The sequence below is a fragment of the Anser anser genome (assembly GCF_964211835.1).
Source record: "Anser anser genome assembly, chromosome: 1".
Lineage (NCBI taxonomy): Eukaryota > Metazoa > Chordata > Aves > Anseriformes > Anatidae > Anser > Anser anser.
This window is the reverse complement of record NC_139720.1, coordinates 178,056,923-178,080,878: the sequence shown is the minus strand read 5'-3', so window position 1 is coordinate 178,080,878 and position 23,956 is coordinate 178,056,923. Positions and strand designations below refer to the sequence as shown.

At 39.6% G+C, this 23,956-nt stretch overlaps 1 protein-coding gene across 1 annotated transcript; it reads left to right on the top strand.

Moving 5' to 3' along the window:
* The first annotated feature begins 12,444 nt into the window (after window positions 1–12,444).
* Window positions 12,445–19,511, top strand: LOC310893087 (uncharacterized protein). Its single transcript, XM_083821607.1, has 2 exons — window positions 12,445–18,195; window positions 18,274–19,511. The coding sequence occupies exons 1-2, from the start codon at window positions 16,720–16,722 to the stop codon at window positions 19,501–19,503; spliced, it is 2,706 nt and encodes a 901-aa protein (XP_083677733.1). The 5' UTR covers window positions 12,445–16,719; the 3' UTR covers window positions 19,504–19,511.
* Window positions 19,512–23,956: the final 4,445 nt, after the last annotated feature.

Here is a 23,956-nt window from a genome sequence, read left to right as displayed (position 1 = left end):
TTCTGTTATATGGCCTTTTGAATATCTGCCTACAAACTACAGTGACAATCAGGGGAGAAGTTTTATTTATTCCATATACAGAGCGGTTAGTGGCCAAGTTAATATTTGGTGATTATAACTCTCCTCTTCTCTCCCCTCTCTGTTTTCTTTCATTCACAAACTTTTGTCATGTCACTAGACAACTGAACCTCAGTGAGCTACACAAAGAAAACAGTGGCAGAACAAAACTGCTTCTGCGACTTGATTGGTTCATGAATCTGTCTTCATTTGGTTTTGAGTAGCCACTTCAGGCTCAGGTGGTTAATTGTTTGCAAGAATGATATCAGGTGCAGGCTTTCATCTCTAGTTTTAGTAGACAGGCTGAAGGAAGAGGATTAGCTGGAGGCTGTGAGCTTCTTTGGGGTCAGGGGAAGAAAATACTGTGTTTTGCCACATTTGCACACGTGCTATCATTTGTAATGGAACACAGTCACAGCATGCTGTATTGTTACATGGTCTGAAATCAGAAACAGCAAACTTGATTATCAGTGAGAACTCAGTGAGAACTTCAGGATTCTCAAGAGAAGCAGCATTGTGGGTTTTTTGTACAGCCTTGATGGCACATGTCTCAGATGTGGATGGTCACCTGCAGGGCCTGAAGTTGGCATAGAAAACACAAACTGGGCAACCCCATTACCTTCTCATCCACTGTACTTGGGAGCACTCTGAGCAAGATACATATACACACACACACACACGTGTATATATATATATATATACATAATTTTATTGTCTTATGTACTTTTTGTCCTGAACAAGCTAAACAAGCAAAACAGGAGTTTAACAGTTCTGTGGAAAAAATTACTTCTTTTTGTAGAAAGCATACATATTTTTGAATGCACTTAAGGCTTCCCTCCCCCCCCCCCCCCCCCCCCCATTTATCTTAGATTTAGACAAACAAAGGCACAGTACATTTGCACCCTATTAAGGTTAGTATTTTGCATGTTCAGATACAAACGTATGACTGATAGTGAGGTTGACAGGTAAAATTTCCCTATATTCCAGAAGGAATGAAGTAGAGTGATTTATTATTATATCCTTTCAAAGAAAGTACTAGAATCCCCATGGATCCGAGTTAGGAATGTGTAATTAACAACACACTGAAATGATCCACAAATTTATCAATAGATAATTCAATAAATCGTTTCCATGCACAGTTTAAGAACCTGCAGACCGAACCCTGGAAATTTTTACTGCTGTTACCCACGCTATTCAAACAAGAGGTTTTAGAGAATGGCATCTGAGGTCTTGATCATCATTCTGCCCACAGTGTTGACCCTAACCTGGTCAAGTTACTGATCAGTAGGGGTTCAGTGTTGTAAGGTTTCACAAGAGGGAATGAGAGCTAGCCACTCCCTTTAACATAGGTATGATTTTTTGAAATTCTAAGCTATAATACTGAAGTAGTAGTAGCTCACAGTGGTGTCAACTCAAAGGAAAACCTACGTTGCCTCTGCAAAAAGAATATTACATTCATTGCTAGTCATCCCACATCCCCAATTTAATGCTGGTGTGTTAATTAGACTTGAGCAGGAACACAAACAGGCAAGAGCATAGGCAGGAAGAGAAAGCAGATTCGTTTCCATCAGTGAGGTTATAAATGAGCCATGTTGGAGCAGGCTATGATATGTTACTATCATTTGCCTGCCACAGAAGAAAGGCCAGTGTGACACTTTTCAGTGTAGTGAAGGCAGTGGAATACCTTTACTTTTTGTAGCTTTGTATCACATGTAAAATGGGAATATTCAGTCTCAGAGACAGAACTAATCTATCCCGAATTAAAGCCCCAGACCACACAGAGTGTAGCTGTAAGAACAACCTCAGTTTATTCACTCTTCCTATTGTACTATTAGCAAGTAATTACTTGCTAATGTAGACCTAGCCAATGAAGCCTGGAGGCTGTGCTAAATTTTTCTCTTTGGAAATCCTCTACATACCCCGACCTTCAAACCGTCTAAATTCAAGTGGTTCTTTAGACATGAAGAATGATCTCTCTCACACTAGGAAGAGTTAGCACTGATAAAGAAAAGAAAAAAGAAAAAAAAAAATAAAAAAAATAAAAAAAAAAAAGACATGTCAGATCAGTTATATTCATGGAGAAGGCCACACTCTGAATGACAAGTGAGAGTAACCAGCAGGGAAAACATAACTAAAGAAACTAAAACAATCTTTTTGTAGTCCTCTTTGCTTTTCTTTTTACTCAGTGAAATGGGAAATATATAACATTGCTATTCCTATCTGTAGCACCAGAGTAGTCACTGCCATTAATAAAAATTATTTGCCTTCATCTAGCTTCAGCTTTGTTTTTCTGCCCATCATCCTGGAGTCCAAACATTTTGGAGCTTTATCAGTTTTGTAATGAGGCCCATAACAGAACTTTGGAGAAAAGCTGTATATTTCTGATTTTCTCTTGATAAATAACAAAAAGAAAAAAAAAATCCAGAAACATTAGGGAACAAATTCTGTTCTCCAATAACATCACAGGTCTCTCTCACTGAAGTTAGGAGTCACAGGTGCACATAGGAAGGTAAAGAGATGAGATCCTATCTATATACAGCCTTTCTTGAATAAAAATGCTGTCAGGTATTTAAGATGTCCTCTTTCCGATGTTTATTTAGAATATATTTTTGGTGCAGCTGGGAATATTATACTAACAAATAAGCAAGCCTGAGTAATGAGGATGTAGCACATCTGATACTCTTAAAGGTAAATACATGAATTTGTATCACTGCTAGTATAAATGCAGATGTGGCTTCCAGCACTGATATGTGATGAGTGACTAAAGTCAGCTTAAGATGAAAGACTGCAAAGTTAAAAGTTCATTGATTGTGAATACTTCCATGGTATCATAACATAATTTAAAAGCCTTGAAATTTCGGGGTAGGAGAGGTTTTGTGAAAGACCAGTTATGGATTACTTTATTGACAAATTTTCTGATGGTTTCAAAGCAAAGCTATAGTAAATGTCTTTCTAATATTTTCTCTCCAGTAAGCTATGATTTAATAACTGTTGTTTTATTAGTAGAAACACATAGCCTACCATAGCCCCCACCCCCACAAGGGTAGGGAAGGCCACATCATAACTGAAGTCTGAAGTAAATTTGTTTATCCTATAAAATACTAATATTAAGAAGGAAGTAGTTAAACAACACACAAAATATATAGGATGAAATTCTTCTGCCAATTGTTTTGACTTAAATATGGAGCAATTCTACAGTCTCTATTTAGAAAATTCCAGACTTTAACATAAGAGGAAAGAAAAAAAGTAGTGAAACTTGACCACTGGTCTATGGAGGATTGACAACAGATCTGTTACCAACTTTGTGTTGGTATAAATCTAGGAATTACTCCACTGAAGTTCAAGAGGAAAAAAAAAATGCATTGGGCATATCAACACATGAGAGATCTGAAGCTCTGATCTCTAATCTAAATTAGTTTTGGAGTGCACAGATGTACTAGGCCTAAAGAGACAGTAAAAATCCTCTCTAAATATAGGCTATAGTTCACGGTCAGAATATTCAGATTTAAACCAGTGCTATTCATCTTATTGACCCCTGAACAAACAGAGAAGGTGCAGAGGAATAAAGAGAGCAGGATCTATGTTTTTCTCATGATCCCATTATGCTGGAGTTAATAAGGAAGCAATAATAGCTGTCAAGTATTCTGGAACAGAAATAATTTCCACAGAGGAGGAAGAGAGCAGAAAAAAAAAAATCTCCATCATCATTTCGGACAGGTCTGAAAGTAGACAATCTGCACATCCAGAAAATGAAAAGATTTCAGTAATGTTAATGAGATTCTTGCCCTTTATTTTTTCCTAGACTGTCATCTGGACCACTTTCTATTTGAATTAATGTCAAAATTCCTATTTGTATTCTCTCTTTTATTACTTTATGACTGTGTTCTCTTCTCTTCTGTCTTTTTGTTTGTTTGTTTTTCCTTCCACACTGAAATTCTATAGCTATTTCAGTTTGCTTCATGGACATGTTCTTAAATTTCAAGGAGTTTGCTCATCAAGGCATATTTGCAGAAATTTGCAGAACTTTAAAGTACTCTTCAATACGCAAACATATTCTAGTAGCTCTGACAACAAAATTATTTGTACTTAGCACTATGAGTAAAACTGAATTTTTAATTGATATAAACATATTTCTTCATTGATTGTTACATGATACAGGACCAAGATATCTTGCTCAATATATAATTTATAGCATGAAACTGAAGTTTATGATATCATTAAAATGCATATTAAGTAAAAAGAAATCAACATTTATAAAAAAAACACTATGATTTGAAAACAGACTTGTAATAAGGCAAATAAATAAATAAACTATCTTTTCATATGTATTGGTACAGTAAAAATAAAAGGCAATGTCTGAGATAAATGCATGAAAACAATGAAAAGAATAAGGCCTATAATCATGTCATTAATTAAAGAAGAATTATATCAACTCCATTTTTTAAAGCCAATTTTAAAATCTACTGTTAGGGTTTTAATTCGTATAAAATTGTTTGGTACTTGAAGTGAAGGTAACATATAATGGTATTTGCTTTTTTATTCAGTGTTGCATTTAAATACCATTCTCTGAAAAAGAACTAAAGATAACTTCAAGCTGTTGGTTTAGTGCCTGTCAGTTCTTGCGAATATTATCTATCTAAACATTTTGAATGGCGTATTGACAGTGCAACACAAAATTCTGACATCCATCCTCACACATGGAAAAAAAAAAATTGATGCATGAAAATTTCCACTGTTTCCAGATGGGCTTCTCATGGAATAAAAGTCTCCACAGTATACTGAAAATTGTAAAGTATATAATCAGAAGTACAGAGTACTCGCAGAACAGATTAGAAGAAGTGATTCTAAAGATCGAATAAAGAAAAGTGGTTATTTTAATTCAGAGAAACTCTAGAAAGCTGAATTTTAACATTACTTTTTCTAAACTATAAAATTCATTAACCATGGATAAAAAATAACTTTTTTTTTTTTTTCCCTCAGTTAAATCTTTAAAGATTAAGGGGTTCATTTCCACAATTGTGTAGTAAAATGTAGGTGTCTAACACAGGTATCTGTATGAAATTTAGGCATTTAGTGCTCTAAGCATTAATCAGCAATATCTGGAGATATATTTAGCCAACCAGCTTTATACTTGTGGGGAGATGTAAAAAACTTTAGACTTCATTAGCTATATTGACTAGGTCTATTAAGTGGAATTCAGTTTCCCAAACATAGACATTTTGGCTGTCATCTTATTTTACTTCAACCTTCTACATTTTGTTGTATAAATTGTGTTGTTTTTTTGTTTGTTTGATTTTCAGAAAACAAAATTTTGAAAGAGTATCAGTAACCAAAAACATGATTTAACATTTCTTTTGTTTGTTTTCCTTCTGAATCTGCCAAACCTTACTAGTGAGAGCCCTGAGCACTGTCACTCAACATTAATAACAGGAACACTTTACATTCTGCTCCCTAATATTATTCTGAGAGGACTGTTTTATGTACATGTCCTGGTTCCAGTTAGGACAGAGTTAATTTTCCTCATAGTAGCTGGTAGGGTGCTATGTTTTGGATTAGGATGAGAAGAGCGCTGATAACATGCTGATGTTTTAATTGTTGCAGAGCAGTGTTTACACCAGGCCAAGGACTTTTCGGCTTCTCGCTCTGTCCTGCCAGCGAGCAGGCTAGGGGTGCAGCAGGAGCTGGGAGGGGCCAGACCCAGGACAGCTGACCCAAACTGGCCAAAGGGGTATTCCATACCATCTGACGTCATGCTAAACAATATATAGGGGTGGCTGGCCGGGGTGGGGGGCCGGCTGCTCGGGGATAGGCTGGGCATCGGTCAGCGGGTGGTGAGCAATTGCATTGTGCGTCACTTGCTTCATACCCATCATCATTATTAATACTATTATTATTATTATTATTATTATTATTATTATTATTATTATTATTATTTTCCTGTCTTAATAAACTGTCTTTATCTCAACTCACAGGCTTCACTTTCCCATTTCTCTCCCCCATCCCAGAGAGGGAGGGGGGAGGGTGAGCGAACGGCTGTGTGGTGCTTAGCTGCCAGCTGGGTTAAACCACAACAGTACATTAAAAAAAGTTTCCAGTTACTATATCTTATGATTATGAGTCATTAATTTTACATTTCTGAAAGTTAAAAGCATTGGTCTTCATATATTCATATATTAGTTTTCTAATATATGGTCTTATATTCATATATGCAAATATTTGTAAAGGTTCTTGTTGGAATTCTTCCTGAGGATGTGAATTAGAGGATTTCAGGTTGCATATTGGGGTGAGTAAAGACAAATGTTGTATTGAAGAATGGGATGGAGAAACCTAAGCCATGTATCAAGATGTGTTACCATCTAGATACTATAATTAATGTTTTATTATACTGAGATAAGCATGAATAAATGATAAGCTTTGCTTAACATACTGAGCTGAGAGAAGGGTCAGGAATTTGAAGGAAGGTATCAGGACTCTTAATAGAGGAGGAGGAGGAGGGGAACTGATGAATAATCAAATTAACGTCTGAGAAGTGGTAATATATGTGGTGAATAATTTCATAATTCTTCTGCTGTGGTAAGATATTAGGGCTGTATTCCAGGCCCAGTAAAACTACTTGCAACAACAGTGCAAAAATATATTAATATTATAGGGATAATGTAAAAACATACCATTCAATGGCCATTTCAAGGTCAGAAAATGGGAAAAGGAGGGGAAAAAATGGGAAAAGGCTATTTATTTATTTATTTATTTGCTGCCTACTTCTCTCTATTGCACAGGTAGACTTTTACAGATTACTCTAAGCAAACTATTTCAGACTGTTTTATAAATGACAGGGCAATGGATGGTATCAAAATAGATCACTGCATCATGAAATGATACCCCAGCAAAATGACAGGAAGTTATGCGTTAATTACAGTTCTGTTGGGATGGGTAGCTCAACCAATTAAAATATGACCTCAGTTTTTGCAAATATTTTATATTCAGAATAAGAAGAGTACCAAAAAAATCCTCAAAAAGTATGTCTCTCATCTAAATAGTATGAAGCTTTGAGGTAAGGCAAATATTCTGTTCCATTGCACAAAGGAAGGGGAAAGATTTCCATTCCAAGAACAACCTATCTATTCGTATTTCTCAAATACAAAGTTTGGCTAACAAAACATTCAGGAGCAATCATACTATAAAACAAAGCAACAGTACATCTTTATCTTCAGGGACATCAGCCATAGACACAGATGTTCACTTTGCATCCATTCAAGTAACTTTTTTTTTTTGTGACTGAATTTACATGCTGACAACTGTTAATCCAAACAGATCATTAGTGTCAAGCACGCAATTTGAAATGACTTTTTTCACTTTCTCATACTTCTTGTACAATATTCTACGTGTGCAGTATATTGCTGTTTTATCTGCCACATGTTGATAAAGATTTTAGACCTTATGCAATTTTAAGCCCCTTGTAATCTAGTTTCTTCAAAAAATCACTGCTTTGTTTTCTCTTAGTTATAAATGAAACAGTTTTATGTTTTCAGAGAGCAAAAAATATCTCAGGATATTTCAGACAATCACATAGGATTACTTTTTTTACCCACAGTGATTATGTGAAATCAATTCCTAAAGTCTAGATAATCGCACACTTGTTTTGTGACTATTTTCACAGCATATGGTTCTAAAGCTTTAGTTAAAGCTGTTCTGATGACTTGCCTGCTAGCACATGGCACTACTGAGAGGAAAGATTTAGGTTAGTACCTTAGGCTTACTAACACAATCAAAAAGCTAGACTTGAGTGATGGCAGGATTGTACCACCAGTGTGACTTGAGAGGTTTTTTGGGTGTGTGTTTTATTTACTTTTTTTTTTTTTTTTTTTTTGTTTTTTTGTTTTTTTTTTAGAAATGAAGAAGAAGCAGAAGAAGAAGAAGAAGAAGAAGAAAGAAAAAGAAAGAACAAGGAGGAAGAGGAAGAACAAGGAGGAAGAACAAGGAGGAAGAACAAGGAGGAAGAGGAAGAACAAGGAGGAAGAGGAAGAACAAGGAGGAAGAGGAAGAGGAAGAACAAGGAGGAAGAACAAGGAGGAAGAACAAGGAGGAAGAGGAAGAGGAAGAGGAAGAGGAAGAGGAAGAGGAAGAGGAAGGGGAAGGGGAAGGGGAAGGGGAAGGGGAAGGGGAAGGGGAAGGGGAAGGGGAAGGGGAAGGGGAAGGGGAAGGGGAAGGGGAAGGGGAAGGGGAAGAGGAAGAGGAAGAGGAAGAGGAAGAGGAAGAGGAAGAGGAAGAGGAAGAGGAAGAGGAAGAGGAAGAGGAAGAGGAAGAGGAAGAGGAAGAGGAAGAGGAAGAGGAAGAGGAAGAGGAAGAGGAAGAGGAAGAGGAAGAAAAGGAGGCAAAATTGCAGGAAAAGTTTTCTCTCAAAATAAAGGGCTCAAGAGTTCAATAGTCCCAGAGGTCCTATACGTAAATATATATATATATATGTCCTATATATATATTTTTTTCCAATTAATTTGGAATGTCACTTGTGTACAGGAAAACACAAGCCTTATTTCGAGAATTTTAGCAAAATAGTTTAACTTTTCCACCCTGTCTTTCCAGGCTGAGAGCCAGACAAAAGTGGAATGCTTCTGAACATAGAAAAGAATGAGAAAAGGAAAGGATGGAAGACAAAGACAGAAGATGGAGGGGGGACAGGAAGGAGTGCCAATGACCTGTGATACTTTCCTCATTATTGCCACAGAAGTTTAAAAAAAAAAAAAAAAGTATCCTTCCTACCACTTGACAGATAGAAGACATAAAATATGTGAAAGAAAACACTATAATTTTCAGATGTTTTTGGAGTGGTGTTAAAAACAAAGCATTGTTTTGGAAACCTAAGGGATTACAGGTACTTCTTGTTGCTTTTAACATTTCACGTGTTGGCCAGTTTCCATGCAGTGAATCTGCCTGGAAAAAAAAAAAAGTAATGTAGTGAATATACAATGAATTGACTGTTGCAATCTTTGAGTGAAATAAGCTTGGTTAATGAAAATCTATAGTGTAAAGATTCATCTGTAAGATTTCAACCCAAATCTTATTTCCATTGGAAGAGATGGATGATAAAATGGATTTGCACATGATCTGCTTTTCTTCATAAGAAAAACCTGTGTGCCAAGTCTTTTGAATTTGATCCTGTATTGCTCAATGGATCATGCCGAATCCAGCCTTGACAAGGAATTCATGATAGTTTCACATAGTGCTTAGAAACTTTTTCCTAGCAATGAAAGTGGAAATCACATAAATCAAATGACATCTGAAGTATCTGATTTTATATTTTCCTCTAGTCTATCTGTAGGATTCTACCACCAGGAATTTATTTATGTCATTCTAAAGGATGTCTCACTGAACCCTCTGTAACCCATTGCCAACTGAAAAGATCTCCAAACAGAGTAAAGCCAATGACTGTTTTGAACACAATACAGGTATTTCTGGCTGTTCAGCAATTACTGCAATTACAGACATTTAGAATCAAGTCCAATAAAATGCATTCATTTATAGGAAGTGGATCATCCTTAAAGAGAGCAAATGTAAAATATTCTTCCCAAAAGTCTGCAGAAAATAACAGTTATCCTGTGTCCCAAAGTCAGTGCTGAAATATCTCTCATGGTATCAGCTGTTTTGGTCTGTATTTATACAGCCTACCACAGAAATCTGATAATTTATAAGTAGGAGTATGAGATGCTACCCTCATATAAGTTTAAAAATAGCTACCATGACAGAGACATACACATACTTCTTTTATCTCTTCTCCCATTTCAAGGAGTGTTTTTGTTTGCTTGTTTGTTTATTTGTTTTTGAACCAGCAATACAAGCAACATGCTTCCTGCTCGACAGGTTGGTATTTAGTATGTATGTAGTAAAGCTGATTGGAATGAAAAGATGCTTTTGGAGGTTATACCTAAGGGGCACCTGGAGCTGTAAAACACGATCTGTATACATAGATGAGATCAAACGTACAAAATGCAACAAAACATCCCAAATCCAACTGGTCTTCCATGATACCCAGGCATAATTCCACTTATGCATAATTCCACTTTCGTCCAGAAGCCTCGTAACAGCTGTGTCAGTGTGGAACTGACCCTTGTCATGGGCACAGCTCTGTGCTAAGGCCTACCTGTGGCGAGCTCAGATCTATGTGTTCCCTCTATGTGTACTTGGGCTCCTGAAGAAGCAAATATCACAGATAACTTTACATTCTTATGGGGTTTTTTTGTTTGTTTGTTTTTCCCCTTCTATTTATAATATAGATAATACAATATGATACAACATAGGAAGAGAAAATAAAACAAATTGAAACAAAAAATAGAATTATATTAACACTAAGGCATGATTTTCAGGAATTTATCTATTCCTTAAAAAACAATGCTTGATGTTCTGCACTTTTAATAATGTAATTGTCACTGGAAACATTAAATGTTTCTGAAAATATGACTAGAGAAGTTTTAAATCTTTCTTGCCTTTCTCTTGCATTCCAAATATATTTTATATCCATTTGGGAGTATAACAGAGCTTAAATATATTATGAAAACAATAGCTTACTTTCATCTGTAATTGAATTAGAAAAGTTTCTTGAAAATCTGACAAATCCACTGGCCTATTAGAACTTCTAAGGTAATTGATTCTGGAGAATTATTTTGTTTTCCTGTTTTATTTATTTATTCCAATTTTCCAGATGGATTTCTTTGTACTTTTTTTTGTTTGTTTGTTTAGTTTGTTTGTTTTCATGCTTTTTTAGTTGTCAAAATACTGCATCTACATCATGCTAATTGAATATTTCTACTTAATTTCAAAGATGTTTTGAGATTTTTGAGGGGCTTTGGTTATATGTTTATATCTCTACTTTTAAGAAATATTTTCCTGTTTAAGGACAGCTCAATCAGTGAAAAAAACTACCAGTGACTCTCAGTGACCTGTTTAAGGACTATCCAGTTTTGATGATACTATGTGGCACTTGAAATCCTGAAATAGTCATCTTCCCTTATCACATGAGTTTTTCCCTTAGATGTCATTACCTAAAACTGCTTGAACAGTATGATCGCCAACATGGAAAGGATTCAGTATGATCTCCAACATGGAAAGGATTATGTGGGAAAGATAACTGGGAAGTTCTGTGAAATAGTACATATTCCCCCAGTCAGCACATTTTTCAATGTGAGGTAGCTACAGATGTTTTAAGAATCTCGTGGTATTAGGGTTTTGTTTGTTTGTTTGTTTGTTTGTTTTAGATGTGGGAAGAGATGCTGCCTGAGAATCGTGGTAATACAATACACCTATGGAAGACCTTACTCTTTAGAGGTAAGAAAATAATGTTGACTCTTCTGTAGCAGTTAAATCTTACGCATTCTTGTCCTGTTGTTTTTATTTCTGATTTTCATCAAGAATATCAGAGCTTATAATGAAGCTAATTTGAATAAAGTTCTAAAGCAGGAATTTGTAAAAGGTTATTTTCATAAAATCCAGATAAGGCATTTATCATTCCTATACTAATTATGTCAATTCCCTGATATGAAAGCTGATATTTTCAGAGGGATATAGCAGTGATAGTTAACAGTGAAAGCAAGAACATCTATGGGGAGCACGCCATTTGGAAGAAGTGTCTCCATAAGTTCACACGAGAAAAGTAGGAGGAAAAAACACTTTTTTTTTTTTTTTTTTTGTTAGTTGTTTAAAGCTCACAATCCTTCCTTCTGAACTAGTCTGGGGGAGAAAAAAGTACAAGTGTAACAGGGATATGAATGAAGACAAACAAGACTTTGAGTAAATACTGTTTTTTTGTTTTGATTTTTTTTGTATATGTTTTGTGTATGTGTTAACCAACACATAACCAATATATATGTAGCCTTGATCTTGTTTCTTATACTGACACCCATTATTTAGGCTAGTCAGAGTCACAATTAATTGATTATAATATATATTTAAGAAAAATCACTTCTCTTTTTAAGCTTCAGATAATGAGAACCAGAGCATCGAAAGGCACATATTAACTTCGTATATGGCTTGGGTATTTTAAACTAACTATTGGATTTTACATATTTAGTTGTTTTATATCAATAACATCCTGAATTCATCCATTTATGTTTACATTAATTCTTTATTTCCAAGTGTGTGTGCAGGAGGAACAGAATTAGTATTTGTTTCATTGATGAAGTTATTTTGCCAATCTTTGTCCTAATTATTTTTTTAATCCTTTTTTTGTGTACTTCCTCCGAATCCAAGAACTATGAAAGTCTATTTTCTGAAAATAAACTCTTCAGACACTATTTTGCATTTTTGTTTTAATTGTTCCAATTCTGCTTTTAGGCAGAAATTTGTAGTAATTTGGCTTCCTGTATACAGGCACATGACTCTCTAAATACTTGGCTGGGAGCTGGCATTTCACCATTCTAAAGAATTGTGACATTATGGTGTGTTACACCATGTAATGACCTTATGGTCAGACATGATGAATTGTTCACTCCCTGTCAAAAAAGTAAAGGTTTTAAATTTGCACTGAACTGAAGCCAGCCATTTGTTCCGTACATGCATATTGTACTGCCACTACTCAGAAAATGCATTGTTAAAAGAACTTCATGCATTTGGCCAGTCCTGAGTTTTAATAGCAACTTTGTAATTCAAGCATTACAATCTCACATACAGTTCAAAGCAACTTTACCTTCTGTCATAAGTCTATAGAATCTTTGTTTCCAGCCACTGATTCTGTTATCTTGTTCTATTAAAAAGCATTATAAACACCCAATGTTTGTTATAAATTTGACATGCTATTTTTCCAAAAAGTAATTAAAAAAATAAATAAAAATAGATTATTTCTATTTAAGTGCATATTTCTTAAAATTCCTTTTATCAGATTGTGGAAAAGCAAAATGATTTAAATGCATGACCTTCACACAAAACAGCTTATTCCGCAGTGAACTAAGATTTCAACCTTGGGGTAGAAAAAAAAGATATTAAACATGAAGTGCTTGATCCAAACCCACTAAAGGCAACAGGAGTTTTCAGATGGCTTTGGATCAAGCTCACAGTTTTGTTCTCAAAGGATACTCAGATGATATTTCCACATTACTGGTAGTAGAACAAGCTTAGCCATGACATGTAGGACTTCAGTAAATCCATCAAACCATCCATGTTTCCTCCATTAGTCCTCACTATCTTTGTAGTGTTGACCACACAAAGTCACTGTGTGTGTAAGTTTATCTAAGCCTACGACTATTAATATCTTAATGCATATCTGTGGCTAAATATTACTGTTGTGCAAAGGGCATAAGAGACAATATGTAGTCTAAACAATGAATTAATTTAGATTTTTTTTTTCTTTACCAAAGGGAAGTCTTTACCATCTTTCTGTATCCCTCCTAGCACACAGATTCATACTGCGGTTTCTTGGTTCCTGTCTTTCACAAGACTGGTTATTAGCATTGATTTCAAACCAATGATCTGTGAGAGAATTGTAATGCTTTTGAAAATATGTGAAAATATGCAAAAGTTCATAAGAACAGCCACATGATGAAGGAAAAATGAAAAATTAAATAATTTATTTTAATAATGTAAAGATAGAACATTACAGGGGAAGTCTGGTTATTCCATAATTAAAACAGTTTTTATTTTTATTTTAAGCAATTTTTGGTTGTCATCAAAATCCCTCAACAAAAAAGATGAATTGGAGGTCTCCAAAAAGAAGAGTTTCCTTACCCCATTAAATTTGAATGATTGAACTATTTTTCCTTTAAGTGTTAAATATTACTAGAACTATTTTGCCTTTCTTTTTTTTTTTCCCTCCACATTATCTGGAAAAAAATATCTAAAAGAAAGTCTGTTTATTTTAGAAAACATCTATTGTGTTTTGTTTATTCACTTCTATTTACAATTTTATTCCACAGAGGTCTTCTGTTTATGTTTGTTTGTTTGTCTTGTTTTGTTTTTTATAATTATTTTAAAAAAAGAGAGAATGTCTAGGTTTCTATGAGTCAAGAATCATCACACCATGGTGTTTTATTAATTCAACACGTGTTATGATACATACGTTGATTTACCTTTGGTCTTTATAACTTCAGAGAGAGTGGGATATCAGTTCAGATTTTTAACATTTCTCTGCTACTTATTGTAACATTGACCAAACACCCTTTTCTTTTGAGCAATGCAGGTTGTAATGCTTTATAGGTGCTGGGGATCACCCTCACTAAAGGCAAGGCACAGCATTCTTCTTGTCCCTGTGCATGCTTCTGTCTTGCATGTGACTGTTTGGTTTTGTGCTTTCATGTGCACTGTCTGTGCTTAGCACTGGAGGGAAGAAAAGCTCACAAAGATTTTACTGAGGGTTATAAAATTCTGGTGGGAATGGATCTTAACACCCCCAAGGCTAGAGCTGCCCTTGCTTTAGAGTAAGAAATATAAATATCTTCTGGCAGAGATAAAATCTGCCTGTAACCTTGGCCCTCAAACAGTAGTTCTGTGAGGTATTTGGAAACATGTAAGGTGGCGTGCATCCTCCTCTCTTCTGATCAGTGGAAACTTTCCTATCAGCTCTTAAAACACAAAACCATGGATGCCTGGTGTTATTTATAAAGCCATACTAATTAATGTTTAGACAATAACAAGTCTTTGAGGATTTTTGTTTCCTCTTAGTATTTATTTCATGATTTATTTTTCTCCCCAGGGTACTGAGGATCAGTTTTCTTGGTAGCAAACTTTAGGGTTGTTTTATTTGTCATTAAAAACAAACAAACAAACAAACAAACAAACAAAAAGTGCCACACCTGGCTTTTTTCCAGACTCTTTTTTTAATCCTCTGATACTATACTCAATGTCCATGACTTTTCAGAATAATTATTAACAGTGGCTCAGTGAGCTAATTAGCTAATTCCCTATGGGAAGTCTGAGTAAGGCCAAAAAATTCAAATGTTGGTTACCTAGAAACAAGAAAAAGGAATTAAAAGAACTTTTATAATTCTGTATAAGTCTTTTTTTTTTTTACTTTTTTTTTTTTTTCCCCTCGATAGAATTTGTGTGCTTTAGGAAAAAAAAAAATAATAAAGAAATTGTTCTTACTTTTTAATTATGATCTTTTTTTTTTGCATATGTCTACTTTATACTCCATACAGAGATCATTCTGACAAGGTTAAACATACATTTTCTTGATGAAAATAATTTTCTTTTCATGATTACACTTGCTGACTCCTCATTACTTAAACTGCTAGGAAGGGATCTCAAGGGAGTGGCTTAGTCTATTCCCTGAAGGTCAAGAGCTTCACAAGTGGATGTAAGTAATTGAGTTATAGGGCAAAGATGAGTAAAGCTTTTAGGAAGTTAAGAAGAGAAATCCTCTTGATAAAGAAATAAATGTAATTTACAGAGTGTTATTTTAGTACATAAATTGTCTAATTATATTGTATCTCACAGGCAAATTTCCTATTAATTACTAAAAATGAGGGACCAATTCTGAGCCAGTTGGAGGAATCTTTATATCACAGAGCTGAGGAATTAGTAGTTCAATAAGACTCAGTTTGCCCTGAAAATGAATTTGCATCCTTTACAATCTTTCATAATAATAATCCCTAGTCACATTACTACAGGCAAGTAGTTAGGATGGCAGAGTGCTCTAGCTTTCTATGGACAGTACTTGCAGAATTCTGCACAGTAAATTTTGTGAACAAATGTAGAAATTGACCGCCTTTACATCTACATTTCAGCTAGTCTACATTTAGGTCCCCACTCATCCCACTGTAAAGAACTTGTATAAAATAAGTTAGATGAATCCTGCCCTACAGTTTGCTCAGACTATAAAGGCTATTCAACTAGTCTCATGTGATCATATCTGGGGTGGGAGGGGTGTTGGTGGCGATGGGATGGGATGGGACAGGATGTCAGGATGTATACCTGAGGCATCTCTGATGGGACTGTGGGTGACAAAATTATTCTGATAACATTAAGTTAAATGTAAATACCCCCTTGTCCTGGTTCCAGTTAGGACAGAGTTAAGTAGCTCATAGTAGCTGGTAGGGTGCTATGTTTTGGGTTAGGATGAGAAGAGCGCTGATAACATGCTGATGTTTTAATTGTTGCAGAGCAGTGTTTACACCAGGCCAAGGACTTTTCGGCTTCTTGCTCTGTCCTGCCAGCGAGCAGGCTGGGGGTGCAGCAGGAGCTGGGAGGGGACAGACCCAGGACAGCTGACCCAAACTGGCCAAAGGGGTATTCCATACCATCTGACGTCATGCTAAACAATATATAGGGGTGGCTGGCCGGGGTGGGGGGCCGGCTGCTCGGGAATAGGCTGGGCATCGGTCAGCGGGTGGTGAGCAATTGCATTGTGCATCACTTGTTTTCTTACACATTATTATTGTTAATACTATTACCATTATCACTATTATTATTATTATTGTTATTATTATATTCCTGTCTTAATAAACTGTCTTTATCTCAACTCACAGGCTTCACTTTCCCGTTTCTCTCCCCCATCCCAGAGAGGGAGGGGGGAGGGTGAGCGAACGGCTGTGTGGTGTTTAGCTGCCAGCCGGGTTAAACCACAACAGTCCTTTTGGCGCCCAACGTGGGGCCCGAAGGGTTGAGATATCGACAAATCTGACCAGAGTGTGTTAAACTAAAATTGGTATAAGTATTGGACCTGCTTAATAGTTGCTAGTCACGATGTTGATTGCCTTAATCTCCAGTCTGCTGTACCTGTATTCCAAATTGAGTTTTATGGTGCGTTACTTTCTGTATGTGCTCCCTGTTGCACTGTTTATCCTTTCCGGGCCCTGGTTTAAGATTGTTATGGTACTGTGCGGTGTAGCAATGGCTTATGAAATGATGAGATATCTGGTCATGACTTTAACCTGGTATTTGTACTCAGCACTGACATCGACTCTATACTTTGGAACCCATATCTCGGAAACTATTAGCAATTACACCTATTGCCTGTTTTCGTTAGGGAGCCAATCTGTGAAGGGGACAGGGGAAGACATGTTTCCCTACCTGTTCACTCTCCCTTTCTCCTTCACCACCACCCTCTTATCCCCCGAGTTAGTTACGGTGGTTCTCCGAGATGTTGAATATCCTTGGGATACTCAGACCAGCCTGCTCTTGTTGTTATGTCTCCTGAATGCGCTTCAGATTTTGTGGAGGGTTAAACAACTACTTAGGAATCTCATCCGGAGATCTGTCTTGAGGCGGGATAGTTGCGAGTGGCAGGGAGTGTGGGAGGATATGGGCAGGTTTCTAGAGCAGTGGTCACCTCCAGTGTTTTGGACATTCACCCCTGAACAACTGCAAAATCCTAAAAAGCTGGCAGAATGCTTGAAAAAAAGGTGTCATGACTCTGGCAGTTCCAAAGTGACACAAATCACTGTAGCGTGCTGGGGTCTGGCTTGTGCCTATCGAGCTGCAATTGATGCTACTAGCAACCTAGCTCCAGCTCCAGCTCCTGCAGCCGCTCCAGCTCCAGCTCCTGCAGCCGCTCCAGTTCCAGCTCCTGCAGCCGCTCCAGTTCCAGCTCCTGCAGCTACTCCAGCTCCAGCTCCTGCAGCCGTTCCAGTTCCAGCTCCTGCAGCCGCTCCAGCTCCTGCAGCCGCTCCAGTTCCAGCTCCTGCAGCTACTCCAGCTCCAGCTCCTGCAGCCGCTCCAGCTCCTGCAGCCGCTCCAGCTCCAGCCCCTGCAGCCACTCCAGCTCCAACTCCTGCAGCCGCTCCAGCTCCAGCTCCTGCAGCCGTTCCGGCTCCTGCAGCCGCTCCAGCTCCAGCCCCTGCAGCCGCTCCAGCTCCAGCCCCTGCAGCCGCTCCAGCTCCTGCAGCTGCCCCAGCTCGTGCAGCTGCTCCCACTCCTGTGGCTGGGTCAGAGAAACGAGCTGTAGCAGTGCAAGTTGACCCCGCAGAGGGTATTCCAACCCCTGTGGCAGACCCTGTGTCTGGGTCAGAGAAACGAGCTGTAGCAGTGCAAGTTGACCCCGCAGAGGGTATTCCAACCCCTGTGGCAGACCCTGTGGCTGGGTCAGAGAAACTAGCTGTAGCAGTGCAAGTTGCCCCTGTAGACAAGGTGAAAAAATGGTATAGAGGCTCAGGTCGTTTAAAACGCAGACAGTCTTCTGCTAAGTCTGGGCGTAGTGAAGACGAGGCTGGGCCATCAAAGGTGCAGGAGACTGAAGATGAGGATGAGGATGGCGAAAAATCAACAGTAACTACCCGGACTCCATACCAGCCATCAAAGGTGCAGGAGACTGAAGATGAGGATGAGGATGTCGGAAAATCAACAGTAACTACCCGGACTCTACACCGGCCATCAAAGGTGCAGAAGACTGAAGATGAGGATGAGGATGTCGAAAAATCAACAGTAATTACCCGGACTCTATACCAGCGTGAGCTACGAGATGTGCGAAAAGATTTTGGTCGCTGTATAGGCGAGCAGCTTGTCACCTGGCTGCTCCGGTGCTGGGACACGGGAGCCAATTATGTGGAATTGGAGGGCAAGGAAGCCAGGCGGCTGGGATCCCTTGCTAGGGACGCATGCATTGACAAAGCAATTGGAGATGGAGCACAATCTCGCAGCCTCTGGAGGCGTCTCCTGTCAGCTGTGAAGGAAAGGTATCTCTTCAAGGAAGAACTTGTATGTTTACCAAGCAAATGGACCACCATGGAGAAGGGAATTCAGTACCTGAGGGAATTGGCCGTACGGGAAGTAATTTATAAGGACCTGGACGACGCACAAACATCCGCAGATCCAGATGCAGTCCGGTGTACACTACCCATGTGGCGGAAGTTTGTACAGAGTGCCCCATCATCATATGCCAGCTCATTGGCAATACTAGCCTGGAAAACGGAGGAGAATCCCACAGTGAATGAAGTGACTAAAATACTCCGGCAGTACGAAGGAAATCTCTCCTCTTCCCTAAAGGCCTGTGTCTCAGCTGTGGAGAAACTCTCTGAAGAGGTCCACCAACTTAAAGAGAATTTATCTTCCCCTCCACCTGAACGAACCAGTGTCCACCAGCTAAAAGAGAATGCTTTAGAGAAACTTTCTGAAAAGATCCACCAACTTGAAGAAAGATTATCTTCCCCTTCACCTGAACGAACCAGTGTCCACCAGCTAAAAGAGAATACCTTGGAGAAACTTTCTGAAGAGATCCACCAACTTAAAGAGAGTTTATTTTCCTCCCCACCTGTACAAACCAGTGTCTCAGCTATTAGGGGTAAACGTTCATCTATGCAAGGAAGACAATATGGTGGGCACACACACCGCGCCACCCTGTGGTTTTACCTACGTGACCATGGAGAGGACATGAGAAAATGGGATGGAAAATCTACTGCGACCCTAGAGGCACGGGTACGTGAATTGCAAAGGAAAACAATTGGGAAAAAGGAGTTCTCTGAAAGGTTTGCTGCTCCAACTTCCAGCAGGCAGTCCTTTAAACACAGAAATGAAGATTCTGACCAGGACTAGAGGGGCCCTGCCTCCAGCCAGGGGGAGGAAAGGGACAATCGAGTTTATTGGACTGTGTGGATTCGATGGCCTGGCACGTCAGACGCACAGAAGTATAAGGCTTTGGTAGACACCGGTGCACAATGTACTCTAATGCCATCAAGCTATAAAGGGCCAGAGCCCATCTGTATTTATGGTGTGACGGGGGGATCCCAGCAGTTAACTGTATTGGAGGCTGAAGTGAGTCTAACCGGTAATGAGTGGCAGAAGCACCGTATTGTGACTGGCCCAGATGCTCCGTGCATCCTTGGCATAGACTATCTTAGAAGAGGATATTTCAAGGACCCAAAAGGGTTCCGCTGGGCTTTTGGCATAGCTGCTTTGGAGACAGAGGACATTAAACAGTTGTCTACCTTGCCTGGTCTCTCAGAGGACCCTTCTGTTGTGGGGTTGCTGAGGGTTGAAGAACAGCAAGTGCCGATCGCTACCACAACTGTGCACCGGCGGCAATATCGCACCAACCGAGACTCCCTGAGTCCCATCCATAAGCTAATTCGTCAACTGGAGAGCCAAGGAGTGATCAGCAAGACTCATTCACCTTTTAATAGTCCCATATGGCCAGTGCGAAAGTCTAATGGTGAGTGGAGACTAACAGTGGACTATCGTGGCCTGAACGAAGTCACGCCACCACTGAGTGCTGCAGTGCCGGACATGCTAGAACTCCAGTATGAACTGGAATCAAAGGCAGCCAAGTGGTATGCCACAATTGATATCGCTAATGCATTTTTCTCCATCCCTCTAGCAGCACAGTGCAGGCCACAGTTTGCTTTCACTTGGAGGGGAGTCCAATATACTTGGAATCGGCTGCCCCAGGGGTGGAAACATAGCCCTACCATTTGCCATGGACTGATCCAGTCTGCGCTGGAGCAGGGGGAAGCTCCTGAACACCTGCAGTACATCGATGACATCATTGTGTGGGGTGACACTGCAGAAGAAGTTTTCGAGAAAGGGAAGAAAATAGTCCAAATCCTTCTGAAGGCTGGTTTTGCCATAAAACAGAATAAAGTTAAAGGACCTGCACGAGAGATCCAGTTTTTAGGAATAAAATGGCAAGATGGACGCCGTCAAATCCCAATGGATGTGATCAACAAAATAACAGCTATGTCTCCACCAACTAGCAAAAAAGAAACACAAACTTTCCTAGGTGTCGTGGGGTTTTGGAGAATGCATATTCCAAATTACAGTCTGATTGTAAACCCGCTCTACCAAGTAACCCGTAAGAAGAATGCTTTTGAATGGGGCCCTGAGCAACGACAAGCCTTTGAACAAATTAAGCAGGAAATAGTTCATGCAGTAGCCCTCGGGCCAGTCCGAACAGGACCAGATGTAAAGAATGTGCTCTACACCGCAGCCGGAGAGAATGGTCCCACCTGGAGCCTCTGGCAGAAAGAACCTGGGGAAACTCGAGGTCGACCCCTGGGGTTTTGGAGTCGGGGATACAGAGGATCTGAAGCCCGCTATACTCCAACTGAAAAGGAGATATTGGCAGCATATGAAGGAGTTCGATCTGCTTCGGAAGTGGTCGGTACTGAAGCGCAGCTCCTCCTGGCACCCCGACTGCCGGTACTAGGCTGGATGTTCAAAGGAAGGGTCCCCTCTACACATCATGCAACTGATGCTACATGGAGCAAGTGGGTTGCACTGATTACTCAGCGGGCTCGAATAGGAAACCCCAGTCGCCCAGGAATCTTGGAGGTGATTATGGACTGGCCAGAAGGCAAATACTTTGGGATATCACCAGAGGAGGAGGTGGTTCGTGCTGAAGAAGCCCCCCTGTACAACAAGCTACCGGAAAATGAGAAGAAATATGCCTTGTTCACTGACGGGTCCTGTCGTATTGTGGGAAAGCATCGGAGATGGAAAGCTGCTGTATGGAGTCCTACACGACGAGTTGCAGAAGCTGCTGAGGGAGAAGGTGAATCGAGTCAGTTTGCAGAAGTAAAAGCCATTCAGCTGGCTTTAGATATTGCTGAACGAGAAAAGTGGCCAGTTCTCTATCTCTATACTGATTCATGGATGGTAGCAAATGCCCTGTGGGGGTGGTTACAGCAATGGAAGCAGAACAACTGGCAGCGCAGGGGCAAGCCCATCTGGGCTGCGGCATTGTGGCAAGATATTGCTGCCCGGGTAGAGAACCTGGTTGTAAAGGTACGCCATGTAGATGCTCATGTGCCCAAGAATCGGGCTACTGAAGAACACCAAAACAACCAGCAGGTGGATCAGGCTGCTAAGATTGAAGTGGCTCAGGTGGACCTGGACTGGCAACATAAAGGTGAATTATTTATAGCCCGATGGGCCCATGACACCTCAGGCCATCAAGGTAGAGATGCAACCTACAGATGGGCTCGTGATCGAGGGGTGGACCTGACCATGGACACTATAGCACAGGTTATTCATGACTGTGAAACATGTGCTGCAATCAAGCAAGCCAAACGGTCAAAACCTCTTTGGTATGGAGGACGATGGCTGAAATATAAATATGGAGAGGCCTGGCAGATTGATTACATCACACTCCCTCAAACCCGCAACGGCAAGCGCCACGTACTTACAATGGTGGAAGCAACCACCGGATGGCTGGAAACATATCCTGTGCCCCATGCCACCGCCCGGAACACTATCCTGGGCCTTGAAAAGCAAGTCTTATGGCGACATGGCACCCCAGAGAGAATTGAGTCAGACAACGGGACTCATTTCCGAAACAACCTTATAGACACTTGGGCCAAAGAACATGGTATTGAGTGGGTGTATCACATCCCCTATCATGCACCAGCCTCTGGAAAAGTTGAACGATACAATGGACTGTTGAAGACTACACTGAAAGCAATGGGTGCTGGGACATTCAAAAATTGGGATACACATTTGGCAAAGGCCACCTGGTTAGTCAATACCAGGGGATCTGCCAACCGAGCTGGACCTGCCCAATCAAACCTGTTACGCACTGTAGAAGGGGATAAAGTTCCTGTAGTGCACGTAAGAAACATGCTGGGTAAAACCGTCTGGGCTACTCCTGCCTCAGGAAAAGGCAAACCCATTCGTGGAATTGCTTTTGCTCAGGGACCTGGATGCACTTGGTGGGTAATGCAAAAGAATGAGGAGGTCCGGTGTGTACCTCAAGGGGATTTGATACTGGGTGAGAATAGCCCATGAGTTGAATTGTAGTATGTTAATTATTATATAATAATGTATGTCATCACTACCATGATTGCTATATATCATAGATGAAAATGGTGATTAATTAGAATGTATTGGACAGAGTGTAACCTGAGCATGACATAAATGGTATGGAATAAGGGGTGGATATCTGTCCTGGTTCCAGTTAGGACAGAGTTAAGTAGCTCATAGTAGCTGGTAGGGTGCTATGTTTTGGATTAGGATGAGAAGAGCGCTGATAACATGCTGATGTTTTAATTGTTGCAGAGCAGTGTTTACACCAGGCCAAGGACTTTTCGGCTTCTTGCTCTGTCCTGCCAGCGAGCAGGCTGGGGGTGCAGCAGGAGCTGGGAGGGGACAGACCCAGGACAGCTGACCCAAACTGGCCAAAGGGGTATTCCATACCATCTGACGTCATGCTAAACAATATATAGGGGTGGCTGGCCGGGGTGGGGGGCCGGCTGCTCGGGAATAGGCTGGGCATCGGTCAGCGGGTGGTGAGCAATTGCATTGTGCATCACTTGTTTTCTTACACATTATTATTGTTAATACTATTACCATTATCACTATTATTATTATTATTGTTATTATTATATTCCTGTCTTAATAAACTGTCTTTATCTCAACTCACAGGCTTCACTTTCCCGTTTCTCTCCCCCATCCCAGAGAGGGAGGGGGGAGGGTGAGGCTGTGTGGTGTTTAGCTGCCAGCCGGGTTAAACCACAACACCCCTCCTTGGACTGAGAGTTCTTACATTGCTTCCTGGAACATTTACATCATAACATTTATTTATTTATTTAATTTATTTATAATTTATTGAGTCATCTGAGCCAAAGGACTCCTTTGTCCTTACGGTCTCTAGTTCTACCCAATATGTAATCATGATGTTTGATATGGGGAGAAGGTTCATGCTTTTTCTCCTACCTCACAATATAGCCACCTGAGCAGCATAGCACATAGTAAGGATAGCTTGAAAGGACATAACATACTAAGGAAAGAACTTAGGTAGAAATTAACCCAAACATCAGCATAATAAATAAAAAATAAAAAGTAAAAAAAAAGGCATCTCCTTTGGGAATTCATCTCTAAGCCTGATTATCCTATCCTTGTCATTGCCTAATATGTCGGTTACTACAGAACCAAAGAGCCTACCCAGGACTAGATAGGCTTCTCTAGAAGCTAACCCTTTGACACCAATGCCTGAGTTATTGCTTTCAGGTTTTTCTAATTCAAGTGTGTAAAACACCTCTGATACCATCAACAT